The sequence below is a fragment of the Cupressus sempervirens genome, chromosome 9 (genome assembly GCF_028749045.1).
Source record: "Cupressus sempervirens isolate cs-2001-9-10 chromosome 9, ASM2874904v1, whole genome shotgun sequence".
In the NCBI taxonomy this organism is placed as follows: Eukaryota; Viridiplantae; Streptophyta; class Pinopsida; order Cupressales; family Cupressaceae; genus Cupressus; species Cupressus sempervirens.
This window is the reverse complement of record NC_143126.1, coordinates 149,197,720-149,218,304: the sequence shown is the minus strand read 5'-3', so window position 1 is coordinate 149,218,304 and position 20,585 is coordinate 149,197,720. Positions and strand designations below refer to the sequence as shown.

Sequence of the window (20,585 nt, the reverse complement as noted above, 5' to 3'; positions counted from 1 at the left end):
CAAGCATGGCCATAATATGGCCACTTTAGTTATTCATTTCAAATAGAAACACTTTTTAACTACAAATGCATATGACATATAAAATATCCAACTAACAAAATGTGCCACTGAAAGTAAATACAATCAACCCGAACCGTGACTTTTTAAAGCCTAGATTTTTTTTCTCAAAATTGACTTGACCTTCTATTGCACCTCAATCACCGTATTTTTCTCTCTATCTGTTAAAATTTTTAGATGCTCCCTGTCTGATGATAGAATCTTGACCATACAAGCCCTGTTCTGGCTTGCACTACTTCCAGTCATTTTCTCCAATCCCAGAAATCTAATAACTCCTATGCTGAGTTATAAATTTTACATATTTTTTCTATCGTATGTAACTCTCCAAATGTTAATATACTTTAATAATTGCTTTTGGACCTGAGTATATCACTTTCGATGCTATTTTATAATAGTTTTCAAGAAGTGTCCTGCTAGTACTACTGAAAGCTTAAAGAATTCTAACTTTCATACACTTCAGTCATTTTATATCTAAATATGGCTTATAATGATGTTTTGCAAGTGGGATGACAATCTGTTCAAGCTAAATCAGCAAACCACCTAAGATAAGTTTCTCTTCCTCTATTTGATGATTTACCAGATAAGTTAGACAAAGCAAAATCTCAGGTCAGGATGTCATCAATTCAAAATTCAGGGATGAGGATGTTCCATTATTGCCTTCAAAACACATCAAGGTTCTTAAAAAAGATTGGTTATGCCCTTCATATTTCCAAAGGTTCATACATTTCAATGGTTTATGAATTCTATATTCAATCCATTCTTGCATACATTTACAACTTTGATTGATACTCTATGATGATATGCTCATCTACAACAAAATGTGGGAAGATGATCTCCATCATGTTAAATTTTAATCAATTTCTACAACTTCCAAACTAACATCAATTCTACATGAATCCTTCCAAGTATACTTTAGGTGTCCAAGAAGTGGAGTACCTTAGTCACATTCTCTTGCATTCATGATGGGAGATGGATACAAAAAAACCAAGGCAATGATGTAATAAAAAATGCCAAAAATCCTCAAGAACCTGAGGGATCCTTAGGACTTGCAAGATACTACCATAGGTTTCTCAATAACTAGGGTTATACAGAAGCTCCACTAACAACTTTCTTATATAGGATGCCCATTTCATTAGAATTAGGAAGCAACATGAGTTTTTTGCAAGATCAGTGAAGCTCTGTATACCCTTCCGGTTTTCAGCAATACAAATTCATCAAAACCTTCATTGTGTAGTATCATAACTCTGGGCATGGCAATTGTGCAGCTTCAATGCAGTAATGCAAACCCATGATCTTTGACAAGTAGGAAATTCTGTCTATTCTAGATGTGGTCAACAAAATATGTCCTTACTTGATGGGCATACAGATCAAAGTAAAGGTGAGTCTATAGTTGAACAGTGACTACAATTTAATGTGTTATAGAGATGAGTCACTAAGATGTTGGGATATGATTTTGAGATCATCTGCAAGAAAGAGTACATGAATACGGGTGGTCAATGCACTCAGTAACAAAGAAGAAAACTCAGAAGCATTTATCCGCATCATTTCAAATCTACAAGCAGACTGGGCAGAAAAGGTGAGATTAAAATGCCAGCTGCATTGCGAGACTAGGCCTCATTCTATTAAAATATTATATTGTTTCTTCAATGGTCATCTTAGTTTTTAAGCAGTTTCTATTTTGGTCTTTAGTTCACAATTGTTTCTTAGAAATATCGTATTTGTAAATCTATATAAGGAGTATTCATCTCCTCTATTTAATACAACTACAACAACATTGATTTACCATAACATGGTATCAAAGAAAGTTGATGGGATTTCATTAACTTTGGCGAACCTCTTCTAATATGGTATTTTTTTCTAAAACTTTGTTTTTCGATTTTTTGAAATGAAAATCCTAAGAAGTATTTTATGAAATTTTTTGGTTCGCCTTCTAAGATTGAAATTAGCAAGCTTGGTTGAGGATTTTGATTGCGTGATTTCTTGGTTTGGGCAAAGGTCTCTGATTTTCGAAGGTTGCATGTGAGTCACATTTTGCTTGCATGTGCATTTTGTTACTTGCATGTGCTATTTTACCATGCCAAATCTTGTATTTCTGATGGGTTTCCATAATTTTTTACCTTAAAAAGAATTAGTGAGTTTTCATAATTTTTCCCTAAAAAAATTTCTGATGGGTTTTCATGAATTTTCCCCTTAAAATTTTTGATGGGTTTTCATAATTTTTTCCCTCAAAAAATTTGTGATTCCATAATTCGCAAAGTTATGTGGGATTCTTTTGTAGTTTTATAATTTTTTTCTCTAAAATTATCTATTGGGTTTTACCATTTTCCCTCAAAAATGAAGTTTTGTATTCTATTATTTGTGTCTCGGACTTTGTTGGTTTCGATTATTTTTCACCTAAAAAATCATGCTGGCTTTTGAAGCAAAAATCATTTCAAAAATCTGTCTTTGGTTTTCATTGATTTTTCTCCCCAAATATTGTGGTTTTTGCAGTTTGTTTTGAGGCATCACTCTCATCAGCAAAGTTTGGAGGGTTTGCCGATTTTTCCTCAAAACCGTCCTAGTTGTTCTCAATTCTTGTCTCTGTCTCCAAGGAAGAGAAGCTTCGTTATCCAACATCATTTTCGAGTTTTGTGATGATTTCAGTCAGATGTACTGTTGAATTTGGGGGGTTAGTGGCAGACTCTTGTCTCTTGTTGCAAAGGATTCTGAAGAAGGGTGTATTTTCTGGATGGATTTTGGCTTCTTGGTCATTAACATTTTGTAGATCTAGGGAGGGTCTTGGCAGCAGCAAAATGTTTTGAAGAACTTGTGACCAAAAGATGGCAGTTAGACAATGACCATTAAGAAAGGTATTAAAATATTTAATGTTTCTTTAATGGTCATCTTAGTTTGTCAAGTAGTTTCTATTTTCATCTTTAGTTCATGATTGTTTCTTTTAGATACATCACCTTTGTAAATCTATATAAGGAGTACTCATCTCCTCTGTTTAATACAGCTACAACAACATCGATTAACCATAACACATTCAACAATAACAGAAAGATTCTAGTGCATAGAATAATTTGAGTGGAAGGCTGAATATGCAGTACCATATGTTAGCAAGAACGTTATCCTAAAAGTAATGATCTTCCAAAGGAGCTTTGTGCATATCTTCTATTGTTGGACACTCAGGGTTCCTAATGATATATCGCAGGATCGAGAATGAATTTTTTGGGAAGGCCTCAAAAGTGATGTACAAAAGTCTGTGGCAGCACGTATGGTCTGTCAATAAAGCAAGGGTAACACAAATGATACTTAGGTTACTCAACAGACCTTGTCCACTCCTGGCCAACAACAAGGGGGCATATGATGAAGTTTGTCACTGGATTGTGAAAACTGGAAAGAAAAAATGCAACAGTGATAATGGTGGAAATGCTCCAAAAATTGTTAAATTGTGGGTAATCTTATGTCTTTTAGCAAGCACAACAACAACAACATTCATAGACACAACTTAGAAGCTCCACTGTACTCTCAAAATTAAAGTAACTGATATTTAAACTTGTTTGAGTATTCAACTAGCTAATACCTCCTCTTATCAACCCCAATCCGTAATGATCCTTTCCACAATCCTAATGAAAACAGAAAATATAATAAATATTTGCAAGACGTGCATTTCCAGAAGATTATCATTCATCTGCATTGTCACTTTGCAAGAGGTAGACTACAGCATGTTGATGTGCTTTATGATAGATATCAATGAACATAAAGTGAGCATACTTTATTAATATCTCAACAACCACAACTATGCATTCCTAACCGTTGACTTTGGAAAATGCTGTGATGAAATCTATGATAAGGAACTCCCATTTTTCTAATGGCTGAAGTAATCCTGGACCTTTTTTACTTTCAAATTATTTTTTGGGCATGGTTCACAAGCTGCCACAAACTTTTGGATGTCTTTCTTAAAGTCTTTCCATTTGTAAGATTTTATAATTTTTGCATGCGTTTTAAAGAATCCAGCATGACCAACTGATGAAGAAGCGGGACTTTCAATCATTACTTCATCTTGAATTTCAACTTTGGACTTTGCAAAAAAGTTCCTTGGTGATAAATGAGTTCATTGTACAAGGAATTATTGTTGTTTTTTCTTTGTATATAAGTCTAGGTCCTCCAATAGAGCAGCAACTCGTCCATAGTTTGCATATCCTGCACTCAATCTGTAATTACCAATCTGGGATGACCACTGAAATGGATTAGACTCCAGGAAGTCTAGATAAGGCATTAGCTACAACATTTTTGTCTCCCTTGTACTACTGAATTTCAAAGGCATATATACCTGTAATTAGCACATACATTTAGATTGCTGATCACTAAGATCATTACTTCATCCAGTATAACCTGTCAAACTTGGAGAGGGAGCATGTCCCTCTCCAAAGGTCTGACGAAACATAATGTAATCCCTTCTGCATCAAACTTCCACACAATAGATACCTTGGGACTAGAATATGGAATATCCTGAAACTCCGATCAAAACCGAGGTCTTGGTGTAGGGATTGGAGAGTCAAGGCTGACAACAAAGTCGTGTTGAAGGAGATATAGATGAGAAATCTAAAAGACCAAATCGGGGAAAAAGACTTAAACTTTTAATGAGATTTTCGGGTTTCGACACTCAAGAATGCCAAGGGAAAGTAATTGAGGGATGAGAAGTTTTGTTACTCTGATAAAACAACACTTAGGGAAAAAAATTGCAAGGAAAGTGGATATTTCAAATCTGTAAGTATGCAGGTATGGACAACCTTGAAAGTTCAAAACAATGGGTAGATAAAATCAAGCATGACTAAGACACACAAAAAGGAATAGACCAAAGCAAAATTTGATATAGCAGATTTGAGTCCCGACATGGTCATCCATGACATAATTATGCTACAGATATGAGAAATAGTTTAGTATCGGAAATTATATTACAAATTTTATCCTCATTGCAAAATCATTGTATCATGCCGATATGCTCTATTCTACTCTTTCTGAATTATTGCTCCTACTATTTTAATGCATTGAATTGAACTGCAATTTTTTACAATTACTCTGCTTTATCAATATAGCATTTCATTAGACACATATTTGACTCTTCACACAAGAACCAAGCGGCACTAAATCATATCAATATATCCCCAACACAACTGTTAAACTATATACCACAAAAAATATGATGAATCCACTGCGAATTTGCTCTCCAACCCAATACTTAAGAGTCAAGACTACACAAATAGAATTCATATTGTATAACATTATAATAAATTGATTGATATAGATGTAGCTGTTTATCATGGATCGCTGATATGGGCATGTCTGCTCATACAATTGTACAAAGAAATATGATGTGTATGAGACATTTTAACTATTGTGTAATCAAGAGAGAATCATTATCAGCATAAAATGTGGCAAATGTCTCCAACATCATTTGAACCATAGACCAAAAAAGTTACCTTGAACACCTTTGGCAAATCTATTGGCAACTAATTTCTCCATACCTGATGAAACCGCAGCATCTTTTTCTCGGATTTTGTCCATGATAAGATCAGCTAAAGTACGTTGAGGACCAGCATTTTCTATCATGAATGCAGCCAGTACCTTCTCATCCTCCTCAGGAACATCCTGCTAGATGCAACTCATTTAGGAGTCAAAAAATACAGTATACTTAAATATAGGTGCATTTTATAAACATTAAGCAAAAAATGAACAGATCTTCTATCCAATAAAAAAATCAGTTTTCCATTAACAATAGAAAATCTGTGCTGATGGGATCAAATTTGACCAACTTTAGAAGATAAAATTAGAGGCACATAATTTTAATACACTTACTTCATATTCTTCATAGTGGCTCTGAGATTCTGAAAACCCATCAAAATCATCAAAATCACTATCAGATTCCGCCCCTTCTATAGCCAAAGAAAAAGCCTTTTTTGTAGATGCCAAACCAGCTTCTTCATCCCTGCATGCCAGAGGTAAATACTGAAAAACGTATATAAAGAATTTCTTAGTCACAACCAGCTTTAACCCAAAAATAAAATAGATACCTCTCATTATCAACTTCCTTTTGCTGCTTCCGAGCCTCTCGCAATATTTTATTGCTGATACTTTGTGTCACATACTGTTTTATAAACAAACAGATAGAATGAAATCCTTTAAACACTATGTACTATTTTGACACTGCTGGTAGTTATCACATTATGTAGACAAAAAAATTTAGAAGCAGCATATATTTCACTACATATTACATCAGAGTGTTTAACGGGACAGTATATACTTTCAAATTAGTATATAGATTATAATGATCTCACAGATTACAACTGTCACAAATTCCAAAAAATAGAAACATATCAAAGAAGATTGTATCGCTGAAATAGGACCTTGTACACCATAATATTGTTTGAAATCCCAAACATAAGAATGTGTAATTTACACTGACTGCCTAAATGTCCAATGCCTAGGCAAATGGACTAGACTCTGATCCATTCTTTTGATCGTATTAGCCTAATGAATAGTACACACACACAAGTACTATGTAATGTCCCTTTTTGGGACATTAGAGGATTTTCAGATATACACTTATAATATTAAAATTTATCTATGAGAGCTGGAATAAAATGGAACAATTTAAAATTATTTAGGGGGGGTTAAAGGTCAAGGAGGAATAAGATGATAAACCAAAGGTATGTTGAAGAGTCATAGGGGAATCAGATGAAAGCCAAAGGGGAGTCAAAGAGTCTCAATTTGTGTATTAAAAAGGGAAAGAGGCTCATTCCTGGGTATGCTTGATTTATGATTCAAATTTCAGTTTCTCTCTTGCGAGAGTTATTCAGAAAGCTTCAGCTTTCAGCCAATGTGAGGACGTAGGCCCTCGTGCCGGTAGAGAGTGGACGCAAACCCATTGTCCGTGGAGACATCACATCCGGTGTCTCACGAGTGCTTATAGGGTTCTTTTCTTAGTGTTCCAATCTGACTGTAAAACTGTGTTTAAGATTGGATTTTGAATGTTGGTTATTGTATTGCTGTTGTATAATGCAATAACATGTTTTACGAAATTTCATGAGAATTTGCTAGTTTTATACTATTGGTATGTAATGCATTTTCGTATACTTGAATTCTAAATATTATTTTGAGAAAGAATGAGTAATATCTACTGGGGATATTTCAATGGTATCAGAGCCTCGTATTCTGCAACCTGTGAGGTTTTAGAAATAATTACAGAATCTACGAGTTTGGTAAAGCTTCATCAACAGGCAAATTTGTAAGAAGCTGGATTAAGTACCTTCTAAACAGTTAGTTTGGTCCTTGCCTGAGAAATTATTTTTGAAATTGTTCTCAAAACATCACAACTAGGACAGATTCTGTGATATTAGCAACAAAAATCCAGAATAAAATATTTGCATGTAGCAATGGTAATACAATTGTTGAATCAAGATCATTAGCTTCACGTGATTTGAAACAGAGGAAGCTCTCAGAAGGCATCCTTTTCCTTTGAAGTTCCTCTCAGGAATGGACTGATTTATGTATGAAAACAAATGATCGGTGCCTAGCTATTTCATTCCCATTCCAAGCAGCCCTTATGATAGGGATTACTTTCATGCAAAAGTTAGGAATATTGAAGAGTTCTTCATTTATAGAACTTAAGAAAGAACGCCACAGTATCGAACTAAATTGTGGCTTCAAAGGAGCCATTAGTTGAGGCAAATTGCACTATTGGCATCGCAGTGAATGTTTTGGTCCATGTGTTTGCAATACTGGCGCTTTATCTTTTCTTTTGAGCCTTGCTCCATTGGCGTAATTTCATATTTGAAGAAATTATTATTAGAGCGACTTATATTCAAAAGATTGGCAAGGTAAAACCAAGGCTTGTCGTAGATATATTATCGGGTGTTATCATCACTTGTTGACGGGAGGAAAATTATCCTAGTAACCAAAAATAATTACTTGGAGCGGCTTAATTAAGATGTAATTTTGCAAGTGTCGTACACCCTCATGAATATAATAATGCAAATCAAAGTGGAACTGCAGTTGGTTTAGTCTTCATATCTGGAAGAAAGACTAACCCGATCCATCGGATATTCGATTGGGATAATATTTCAAATGTTGTGTGGTGGAGATTTTTTGCAAATGATAACTAGACATAATACATGCTCTTCTAAAGTTTGATATAATAGCATTTTGTCTTCAGTAGAATCTTTGACAAATTAGCCAAAGGTAGGAAGGAAACATGGCATCAAGAGTTCTCTATATAGCAAGACTTTTTGTTTACTGTTGGAGTTCATGCACACGAGTGTGTAACGCCAAAATTAAAACAAGAATCTTTCGGGTGGTCTTTGTTGAGTGCCAGGTTGCCACATATGATGGAAGCTTATCGTTTTATCAATGGAATTGACGATACAAGGCATAGCTAGCAGATTGTTTGGAGTTACTCCCTACAAGTGTTACAACATTACAACATTCTCCAGACTCTTGATACCGAGGCTTTGTGAAAAAGGGTGTTACCTATAAACTGTCGTTACTACAGATTCCAAAATCTCGTGCAAAGGAACACTACCAGGATACTCACGCTCCAGTAAATTGCTCATCCTTGAATGTGTTAAGTGTGTTAAACGGTTTGTTGTATGTGGGTTTTGCGGGTTTGCGATTTCCCTCTGCCAGCATTAGAGTTGAATACACATCAAAAAAGTGATAGTCGGATCGTGGATGATGGTTAGACCAAGGCACGGAGTCAAAAGGAAATTATAGGAGCGAACTCAGGTGCTTGAACAAAAGAAAACATAGCTTTCTCTAGAAGGAACTTGAGGAATCTTCGTGTATTTTGGGTCAATCCTCGACAAAAATTGGATGACAAAAGTTCATGTAGTAGATGTCGTTGAAGATACCTGAAATTTGGGAACTAATGCAGGCATATGTTGCAGCTTACCTCTATGTATCCACTACTCTTCATCTGACCTGAATTGAAATTAATTTTTATCCAATCATTGGAAATGTCATAAGTTGACATTGTCAAAGGAGATGGCAGAATCTATACTTTAACTATGCAAGCTATACAAATCGATTTCATGTAAACCTTCGACATTATCGTTGATGGTCGATTACATTCGCCATCTCAGTGTTGATTTCATAGGAATTACATTTCTATAACTTACAACAACACTGACCATTGTGTCCAAATTAAAGATCGACTACACATTGTCTCTTCTAGGATGGGGAAGGAAAGGCATAACTTTTGAGCTCTCATTTCTCACGAATGGAGTGCAGCTATTTACATTGTCTTGTTAAAGCTTCCCTTGCTGAGCTTGTAATTAGTTTTAGGTTCCCTGTAAAATTATCATATCAATGATTGTATGCATGAAGCATTGCTAGAGTGGAATTGTAAGATTATACAAAAGATGTGAGTGACAAAAAAAATGTTGCACCAATCTGATACTATGCCATTGCAAAACAGACATTCAAGATGGGCTCATACTACAATAAGTGGACAGAGGATAATCCAAACATGCCCTCCGGAAAGGAGGGGAATGCCAATTAACAAAGATTCAGAGCTCAGATCAGCTAGGCACGCTAGCCCAAGCAAGTGCCAAAAAACTAAGCTTATGCAGACTTCATCTGATTGCTATAGGAAAAGCAAGAATTTCATAATTATTGCAGGAGACATATAAATACAAGAAGATTGTCGCCAAGAAGCAACACTAATGTAAAGAAGGTTGGAGATGATAGCGTAGAATTTGATGAACATAGATGGTGCAGTCTAAAACATAGACACAAAAAGGGATATAAAAAGAGCTGAATATTCTGGATTGTGGGGACCACAATCAGCAAATATAAGAACAGAAATACTCAACATTTACAAAGAGTATCAAAAACCTCCTACCCAAATTCAGAATGATTTATCATTTAGTGATTACTTGGATCTTCATCTAGAGTAGCAAAATAAGACTAATATGGCAAAAAGAAAGTATTTGGAATTGGTTCAAGATCTCCTTGCAAAAGACCAATGCAAAGGTGTGTATGAAGAAGTTCTGGCAGATCAAAATCATCGAATAGAGGGTCTTGGAAAAGAAGAATAGTCAACTACCATTGATTTGTAGCTTTCTTGCAATCACGTAGATGTTACATAGGGTGCAAGTTTCTACATTGGCGATTTGGAGGTTAGCTTTAATAAGTAGGTTGATGAAGTCAGTTGCACACGACGTAATAGCAGATTGGAATCTTTGTATGATGAACCATATATTTCTGATGCCCATGACATGAAATTAGAGGAACCATCTAAGATGGCATTGCAAGACGATGAACCGCTTCGACAAGACAATAATGAAATGCATCCTTAAAAAATCAATTTAAGGTTAGTAATGACATGGTTGTGGCATCGTCAGTACATTATGACAGCACTCACAAGATGGTGGAAGATCTCTACAGGAAGGTTCAAAAGAGAGTGAAAGCAAATTGGCTTATTTATGATTTGCAAGTGATCAAAACAGCTCTTGAAACTATGAAATCAAATTATTTATATTTGCTTTCCGACAAAGATAACATTCTTTAAGTTGCTGAAATACATGTTGATCAGCTGAATAAAGAAAGGAATGAGATTATGGAACTCAATAGAGAGCTTAAATATACTCATGAGGCATTAGATAATGCTTGAATTTCCCTTCAGGAAGCAGAAAATCAGATTAGAATCACGAATCACTCTCAAGAACATGAGGATAAAGAGAGGCAAGAGTTTTTTCCTAGAGGTTATTAATGAACTTGATAGCATTCAGCAGATGTGTGATTTGGATAGTTGCCCCAAGTGACCAAGTTCCAAAACTTCAAATCACATTCAGCTTATAGACAACCCTTTGTTTGAGGTAGATGCTGTTTGGATTTCCAATAACCCACTTTTTGAGGTAGAGGAGAGAGTTCCTCTTGATTTCCACGAAGAGGATGACCTTGACTTCAGAGATTCAATCAAGCTACAGTTCTTAACAGCGAACCTTGATCACAGAATTGGTGTGGTGAAGTGACTCCTGCTGCCCCTCTTTTGTTCAACCTTTACATGGTTTTGAATTCTAACTTATAAATAGGTTGGATGGATTTCTTATTTCACCAATTAAACAGGTCCGGGGGAAGGATTGAGGAGAGTTATGTATTGATCATAGGGAATGCTTTTTCAGCTTCATTCTTTCTCATGACCCTTATGTATTTAGGGATTCTTCAGAGTGATGATGGCAGTATTATCTTTCATGCGCCCTTGGTGTTGATTCAGCTTGTGGGCAGCTCGTTTCCTACATCATCTATTTAGGACAGATCATCACCGCCTACTGAGGTACACATAGCATCTGGATACATTTTTATCCCATCATATCATCTAGTTATGCCATCAGTGTTTGGGATCCAAGTGTTGGTCATATGTATCTATGGCTTCTTGAGAATTGGATCGCAGTTCTACTCAGTTTGAGATTGGATACGATGACATTCAGAGTGTTACATCCCTCAGGTACAGTGGCATTACTTGGATTAACATGGGATCCAGGGATTTGGTTGATGGATGGATTGCAGTTTGACACCTTGCATCATAGTATGGTAGGACGTGTTCTCAAATTGGGACACAGAGCTACCTACAGATTTATATAGGATCCCGGTATCAATTGCTTGAGGACAAGCAATTTTGAGGAGGGGAGATTTGTAATGTCCCTTTTTGGGACATTAGAGGATTTTCAGATATACCCTTATAATATTAAAATTTATCTATGAGAGCTGGAATAAAATGGACCAATTTAATATTATATAAGGGGGGCTAAAGGTCAAGGAGGAATAAGACAATAAACCAGAGGGAAGTTGAAGAGTCACAGGGGAATAAGATGAAAGCCAGAGGGGAGTCGAAGAGTCTAAGTTTGTGTATTAAAAAGGGAAAAAGGCTCATTCCTGGGTATGCTTGATTTATGATTCAGATTTCAGTTTCCCAACAAAGATTGGAAAAAATGAACTTGCACGTTCTGCAGCAAAGTAGTGGTTAAACTGACCAGAACTTCATCATTAGAGATCATACTCAATTAGATAAAAAATCTAAATGAAATATTTCAGGAGTCACGAATTCACAAAATGGAAGGTTTCTTGATCGTAATTCATAATAGAGAAGCCAACATTAAAAGAAACTTCAAAATATGTCAATGTTGCAACTCCCACTCCTTTAGACCACTTGATCTCATTAACATCATACACATTTTCTCCATCATACACATTTTCTCCATCCTCCACTCTAATCACCACCAATTTCAGTTTGGCAAGTGTTACATACGCTTGTTTCATGTAAAACAATTTCAGTTATCTTTTCCACCATTTGAATTCTAAACTCCACATGGCTGCATAAAGGTGCTTGTATTATTCTTTGTAAATAAAATTCTATTTTTCGCCATAACTGTGTTGTTTTTTTCTTTAATGCAGGTTGTCATTTTGCAGAGTGCTATCTGCTGAAATCATACTAGAAACAAATATATTTTCTTGATCTTTCAATGGAGTAACATTATTTAATATTCTGCTGAGTATTGTTGTTTGCTGCTTGGCTGTCCAGTTTTATTTTGCCCTATTCGTTAATCTCTTTGGTAACTGTGATGTTCCTACTAGAAGCTGTAGCTCTTGTAGGTATCAGCCATCAGTTTGGGGAGTCATTTTTTTAAAAACCTATACATATTGAAAATTTATAAATATATGGAATGATATTTGCTGCAAAAAAAAAAAAAATCTCTCTGTATTGCACTCTTCTAGATTATCTGCAATGGCTTTATTTTGATAAAAGTACATTTTATTTTTTATGAAACCAATTTTCAATTCCAAAACTAACAATTTAACAATTAGTATCAAAGCAAAGTTGGAATTTTAAAAATTAAAGTTTGATTATCCTTAGAACAGCCAACAAGTAGAGATGTCTATCCTCAACAGAGAAAAGAAAAGGTGAGGTGATGGAATTTATTCGCATATGGCATAATTAAAGACATAATAATTTGTAAAGAATTTGTAAGGAATGACGAGCAGTTGAAATTTATGCATAGAGAGAGATGGCAGCCAGCAATGGGTCAAATTTGATCAAGCCTCAATACATGTGTTCAAAGGTGAAACTTATAACTTCCGGAGTATTAAAATTAAAAACACATTCATTCACAAGATTTGTAGAAGTTGGTAGAAAATAGTAAATACAAAGCCCACGGGTCTTCAAGCTCTTGCAGCTTTAGCTCACGCACGAAGAAATCCATTAAAATGAAACAAGAAAAAAGATTCAAAAGCTTGTTCATCACTCGATAAGCTGTACATGAATCAATTTTCCCAAGAATACCAACAAATACAAAGACTAAACATGCCTGGGATTTGTTGTAAAATGCATATTAGAGAACTAACAAAGTCAAAACAATTGAACTTAGACACTAGGTAGAAATTTTAAAATCATACAAGAATCTAAACTTACACGGGAGTTATTTACTTGCTAAGTCACAAGGTTTGAGTTCGAGTTCAACGGCTATGAAGTTCAGATGAAGTTCGACAAGTCAAAAAAATCTTTAAAAATTCGACATTAAATTCGTCCAATGTAATTTTATAAAAATATATACTATTTTTATTATATTATATTTTAATAATTGATAAATACTATAACTATTGCGATGTTTAATTATAATTTATAAGTACAGACTATTTATTATTATATAATATAAAATAATATTGAGATATTTTAATATTTGATAAATATTATAAAATTCATAACAATAATAAATTAATAATTAATAATAATATTTTTTTTGTATAAATATCAAGTAAACTTAAAATTAAATACTCTTAAAACATTAAACATACTATAATAAAAATTCAAAACTATTAAATAAAATCAAACCTAAATAATATCAAAACATTACAAAATAATTATGCCCCAAACTACCGACGGGAGGAATGGAAGCGGAGTTTTCTTAGACGCCATTTGCAAGGTATGAAGTTTGTACATGGAAAGCAGACGCTGTTCGTTCAAGAGAAAGCAGACGGGAAAGAAGACGACCCATTACACGAACTCCCCTATCACTGTACACGGACTCACTCACCTGTACATGGACTCCGCTGCACTCACGGTTTAGAAACGACAACTTGTGACCAATACACAGAGTTCTCTGCACTCACAGTTTCAAAAACGACGAATTTAGGCCAAATTTATACGAATTTTTTAATATTTCTTTAGGTTCGCTGAATTTCAAACCTGGAGCCGAAAATTCAACGAACCTTGTGACATAGTTTACTTGTATGATGATTTTGATTAACCAGATTAAATCTTGAGGAAAAAATCCAATTGATTACAAGATTGTAAAAAAAATTAAAAACATCGCACTCCCCATTTGTAATATACCCCAACAGGTTATAACTTCTTCAAACACCAAAAATCTTTATACTTCAATTGTTTGACATTTCGTCAAACACTTTGCAAGCAAGCTCTGATACCATTGTAATAAACCTCCTCAAATCTGCTCTCAAAGATGCTGATTGAAGGCTCAAAGAATTTTGTCAAACAATTCACATGCAAGAGACATATGACTGATATAGTATTTCAGCTTGCTTTAAATGACTTTTTTTCAATTTGCATCAATGAGAATCTAGTGATAGAAGATTACAATGAACTACACAATGACCTAACATGAGTGTGCTCCTAATTTTGACAATATTCAGTGCATATATTATGATCTAAGCATGAGAAAAGAACACCTACAGCCAACTGACATTTTTGCAAACAGTTGGTATGCAAACTATCTAGCTGATAAATAACGAGATTGAATTGCTTAAATGACACCAGCAACTATTATCTTTTTGATTGCAATCAAATTTCTAATACAATGCTCATGAAATATGGCCAAGACTTTGGCATTTACATGGATTACCAAAATGACAATGCTGGTATAATGCACACTTACAGCTGAAACTTATAATACCCTAAAAAAAACAATACTAACAAGGGAACCTGGTTGTAGATGGCTGTAATAATTTTCCTTCAATGCTGCCCCTTCTGCTTTGCTTTTTCGAACTGCTTTTTTGGCCTGCTTTTTTGGTTCTGCTTTTTCCGCTTGCTTTTTCGATTCCGCTTTTTCCGCTTGCTTTTTCAGTTCCGCTTTTTCCGCTTGCTTTTTCGATTCCGCTTTTTTCGCCTGCTTTTTCGGTTCTGCTTTTTCGGTTCTGCTTTTTCGGACTGCTTTTTCGTTTCTGTTTTTTCAGATTGCTACCCTGTTGAATCTCAAGACCATATCCTTCAATGGCGTCAAGATTTTCAGCTTAAAGGGATTTCGTCCTTCAAACTATTGAGACATAACCTCCAGAAAATTCTCCAATTTCTTTGATATTTCCAACCATGCTTAAAAGAAGCTCTTCCATTTCTTTTATAGTGTTCTCACAAGAGCTCCATCCTTCGTTTTCTCAATGTGGGATAAAACATAACTCCCTTTATGTAACTTATGTCTCCAATGTATTATAAAATAAAAAGGACTCTTTTAATTTAAATATTTCCCACAAACTATAGTCTATGTATTAATAAAGTTAAATATTTAAATTTAACTTTTAAAATAGCTTTATCAATGCAAAACAAATCTTATCAATGATAAACAAGTCTTCTTGCCGATTTTAAACAATTACCATCGACATACCGCTGCCACTGGATGTCCACCCATGCCCAAGATGACTTACTATAAATAGTAAGTATGCCCAAAGCTGCCTTAAAACCCCTCAGAAAGACCTGCAACTGAAACTATCTAGGCCAAATGCCCTCTAAGCCCTTTTGATGTCCTGGTTAGCCTACGGGAGCGTGGGGAAATAGGCTAACGACAACATCATGCTATGAATGCTAAAAAGGGGACATTACACCATTTGACCCTATTGTAGCAGCCATTGATGAGTCAAAAGACTCAAACATTCTCTCTTTGCTTCAGCTTACGGCTTTTCTTTAATCCCACAAGCAAAGAATGAATAGGACTTCTACATAATAGGTTGCACAAGCCTTTGAAACTAAGATAAATAAATCAAAGAAAGGGGAAAAAGATTAGAAAAGACGCCTTCTAAGGGTACTAGAAGGTTTAGAGCAAAATGAGGGAACAACAATTTCAGCAGAGCAGACAAAGTGGACAGGAATAAATTCTCATGATAATCAAAGGAGAAATCAAAGCTACGACAAATCACATGTGCGATGCCACTACTACAAACAAATTGGCTAACATGAAGCGGAGTGTTTTAAAAAGTTTAAACAATGTGCAAACTTTTATGGAGAAAAGAAATAACAAGGGAACAATTTATTTTTTGCATGCAATGATACAAAGGAAGATTCAAAAAACAAGGCTTCTTGACATTGGTTGCAGAATTCACACAGTAGGGAATAAAAACATTTTTGTGAATATGGATCAGAGTTCCCAAACTCGCTGCGAGTTGTGCGAGTTGGCGAGCAAGGTCACCATGTCCGAGTTTTGTTAGCTCGCTCACTGGGTTCTGCAAGTTTTGGGCAAAGCTTGCCCAACACAGAGTTGACGAGTCTTGCCAAAACTCACCAAGTCTATGGCCAGCAACTAGGCCAGCGGTAGTGAGATTTTGGCACTTTAAAATCATTAAAAAAAAGGATTTGAAGGACTTTTTTTTTTTGCACTTATTTTCCTTTAAACCCTAAAAGGTCTTCTATTTTCTTGTTACACGAAGAAGGGAGAAGTAAGAGAAAGGAACAAAAAAGAGAAGCCATGGGTTTGCAACCCGCAAGGCAGAAGAGCATCAAGGAGACCACAAATCACTATGGGGAGACCATAGGCTTGCATTGAGAGCATCAAAGAGTCAATAACAAGAGTTCTCAACTCATTTACAAGAGGTAAGTGTTAAACTTTGTAGATCTTATTAATTATTTTTGGTCTATTAATAGATTTTTCATTGTTTGTTAAATTTTTTTAGTTCAAAACTTTAACTTTCCAAATCTTGAATGGTTTTTATTTTATTACATAAGAGAGGTAGAATAATTGCAAAAAGCAAAGTGCAAACCCTACATTTTTTTTTAAAAAAATTATAGAGATGTATTTACAATTTTTTCTCAAAAAAATGTAGGGTTTGCTGATTTTTTTATTAGTTCATAACTATTAGTCTATTTCTTATTGCAGCAGCCTTAACATTCAACTTTTACAATGCCTAAAAAGAATGATGCTTGGAAATACACTGAGGATTTTTCTGGTAGAAAAAGTAATCAAACAAAATGTTTTTTATGTAAAGAAATCAATTTTGGTTGCATCGGTAGATTCAAATATCATGTTGTTAGCATACCTGGGCATGATATTGAGATATGCAGAAAACGAACTCCCAAGACAAAACATTTTTGTTATGTCATGTTCGAAACACGTGAACAAAAAAAGTTAACTATGAAGAGGCAATTTTATGAATTAAGTGCTATTAGCAATCATGCACCCACATTCGCATTTGCATCCACAGGTTGTGTTGGAGAGGGTTCTACTAGGCCTCCCTTTCATCCTAGAGTGCAAGAATCGAGATTGGATAGTTATTTTGCTAAGTTGTCAGTTGGCATTTTGGTTCGTATGAGGGTTCAACATTTGGATTCAAATTCGCTCAAAAAAAAAATTGGACCAAGTTCAAGTTCGTTTTGAGTTCGTCCATACAAATTTTTTTTAATAATAATAAAATTTATTTCTCATGAATGCACCTCTACCTGAATGGTTTGTTGACTCTGTTTTGTAACCTATAACGGTAACAACTATAACCTCTATTTACAAGGAAACAATGATAGAAAAATTGTAGCCTGTAATTTACAACCTTTGCTCAGAAGAAAAAAGTAAAAATGGTAGAAAAATTGTCGTTCAAGTCACCTGATTGTCTTTTGGATGCACTATAATGTCTGTGGATGCAAAGTATAATGTTTGTGCCCTGCCTTTTGGACGCACAATAATATTTCTGGATGCAAACTAGAGTCTATAATGTTTTTGCATTTTGGACGCACAAGAAAAATGACAGAAAAAATCTTGGACTCATGATACAAAACCAAAATGTGTAAAATGTTTTATAAAATGCAAAAGCAACCGAAAAAATCAATGTCATTTCAGGGTTTTAATTAAAAAAATTTTAAAAAATCATTTGAAAAGTCTACCATGACCAAATTTGTTGGTCATTCGCTCTAGGTTCCATATTGGCTCGATGTGTTTTGTCATCATTTGCTACAAAATCACCCCGTAGTTGTCCAAGGTCCTTCCTAGCGAATGATGAGCAAATTTATTAGTCTGCAAGCGAATTCAAAACGAATTCAAGTTTGGACTGAACCGACTTGCAAATTTGGGGTTGCAAGGACGAATATGATAACTTAGTTATTTTGTGCCACGCAGTACTCCTAACACACAACCCTCGCTTGAGAGCATGGGTTGGAACAAGGAGACTCGTGATGTTGCAAAAAAAAAACAAATTTGCAAATTTTGATACTTTTGCAACATTCCATTTATTGCAGCCAAGTAATTCTTTTTTATTTGATTGCTTTAAGTTTAAAAGTAAATTTTAAAATTTATAGTTTGAATTCAAAACTTTGAAGTAGTCTACTTTGTCTAATCATAATAATGTATCATCTAATCATCATCTATTTGTGACAGGTCTCCTTATTATTGGCAAGGCATGATAGATTAGCCATTTGTAGTGTTGGGTTTAAAGCCCCTACTAATGCTAAGTTAAGTGGCCCCCTCTTGTTAGTAATAGTTGAAGATATGAAACTTGAGCTAAAGGACCACTAACAATCTTGAAGCCAAAAGGGTTGCACCATCATGACAAATAGTTAAATGGATACGAAGAATAGAACACTCCTAAATTTTTGTGTGGGGTTTAAAGCCCCTACTGATGCTAAGTTAAGTGGCCCACTCTTGTTAGTAATGGTTGAGGATATGAAACTTGAGCTAAAGGACCACTAACAATCTTGGAGCCAAAAGGGTTGCACCATCATGACAAATAGTTAAATGGATACGAGGAATAGAACACTCCTAAATTTTCCTGTTTCCTACAGAGGTGATTGATCATTCTACTTCCCTAAACGTATTTAATAATTTTAGTTTCGATTTGTTGATTGATCCATGATAACTTATAATTATTTTACTCTATTTTAATTTTATAAGATCCACCATGTTCTTGAAACCTATCAATACATTCTCACATGTGAAAAACACCACATACTTATGTGAGGCTATTGAGGAAGTCATACAAGAGGTAGGGGAAGAAAATGTAGTGCAAGTGGTGACAGATAATGCAACAAGTTATGTTGGTGAAAGTAAACTTCAAAGTTTTATCTTTTCAAGTTTTGAAAATTTGATGGACATCTATAAAATTATTTAAGATTTTCTTAACATATCTAAATTTCTAATTAAGTTTTAATTGTTGTATGTAAACTTTTGATCGAGAGGCACCCCAAAAAAATTTGGACTCCATGTGTGGCCCATGGCCTTGACCTCCTGTTGGAGGATATTGGTAAAGTTTGAATGGGTCAAAGCATGCATTGAAAGGGCCAAGAATGTCTACAAATTTATCTATAGTCGTGCATTGGTCCTTAGAATAACGAGGAAATACATAGGACAAAAAGGAGTTGCCTTGTCCTAGAATCATGAGGTTTGCCTCAAATTTCCTTACACTAAAATCCTTGTTGACATCAAAGGCAGCTTTGAAGCGCATGTTTGTTGGCGATGAGTAGACTTCCTCATCCTGCTACAACCACTGCAGGGACAAATGTGGGAAATTGCATTTTTGATGAGCCAGTTTTTGGACACCTTGTGAAGAAATTTTGCAGGTAAATTTATTACAATTCAACATTTCGTATTTACTATTTAGTTGTTTAAAAATTTAGTTTTACTTCAAATTTATATGCATATTTTTATTTGGTTTGCAATTTTGCTTATATTTTAATTAATTTGAGACTAACTATTTTTTTTTTACACTATATGCAGGCCATTGAGCCCCTCTTAGTTCTCCTATGAGTTGTTGATGGGGAGAAGCCCTCCACAGGCTAAATATATGAGGGCATGGATAGGGGCAAGGAGGCAATTAGATCCAAGTATGCAAGAGTAAAGGATAAGTATGGCCCCATTTGTGAGATCATTGATAGGAGAAAGCAAAACCAGCTTCACGGGCCCATCCATGTAGCAACTTATTACCTCTATCCGGCATTTCGTTTCCGTCTTGGCTTCAAGGCAGATGAGAAGGTTCTCAGTGGCCTATATACAGTGTTGCAAAAGATGTGTGGTGATGGCACAACCTCAATTACAACCATTGAGTTGGATAAATATAATTATGAAGAAGCAGTGATTTTCTCAAGCAAGATGTGCACAGATGCTCAGACAAAATAACAACCAAGTAAAACTATATTCTTACGTTTATGGCTTATAAGTTATGCATTTTATAATTCAGCATTAAAGTTGTACTTGTAAATGAGACTAATTTTTTTCTTTTCCTTATTTCAGATCGATGGTGGCAAAGTTTGTGCCCTCAAACCCAAATCTTCAAAAAATAGCCATTTGTAT

General features: G+C 34.9%; 1 protein-coding gene across 2 annotated transcripts in view; it reads right to left on the bottom strand.

The window, feature by feature from the left end:
* Positions 1-20,585, bottom strand: part of LOC149537955 (bystin-like protein) — a 145,904-nt gene that overhangs the window by 81,677 nt on the left and 43,642 nt on the right. Inside the window, exons 2-4 of one of the 2 annotated variants that reach the window (XM_089799361.1) lie at positions 6,114-6,187; positions 5,899-6,028; positions 5,568-5,694 (exon numbers count right to left, since the gene is read on the bottom strand). In XM_089799361.1, coding sequence (XP_089655487.1) covers positions 5,568-5,694; positions 5,899-6,028; positions 6,114-6,187 — 331 coding nt within the window. The remainder of the gene's footprint in view (positions 1-5,567; positions 5,695-5,898; positions 6,029-6,113; positions 6,188-20,585) is intronic. The other variant, XM_089799362.1, reaches the window with a different exon arrangement.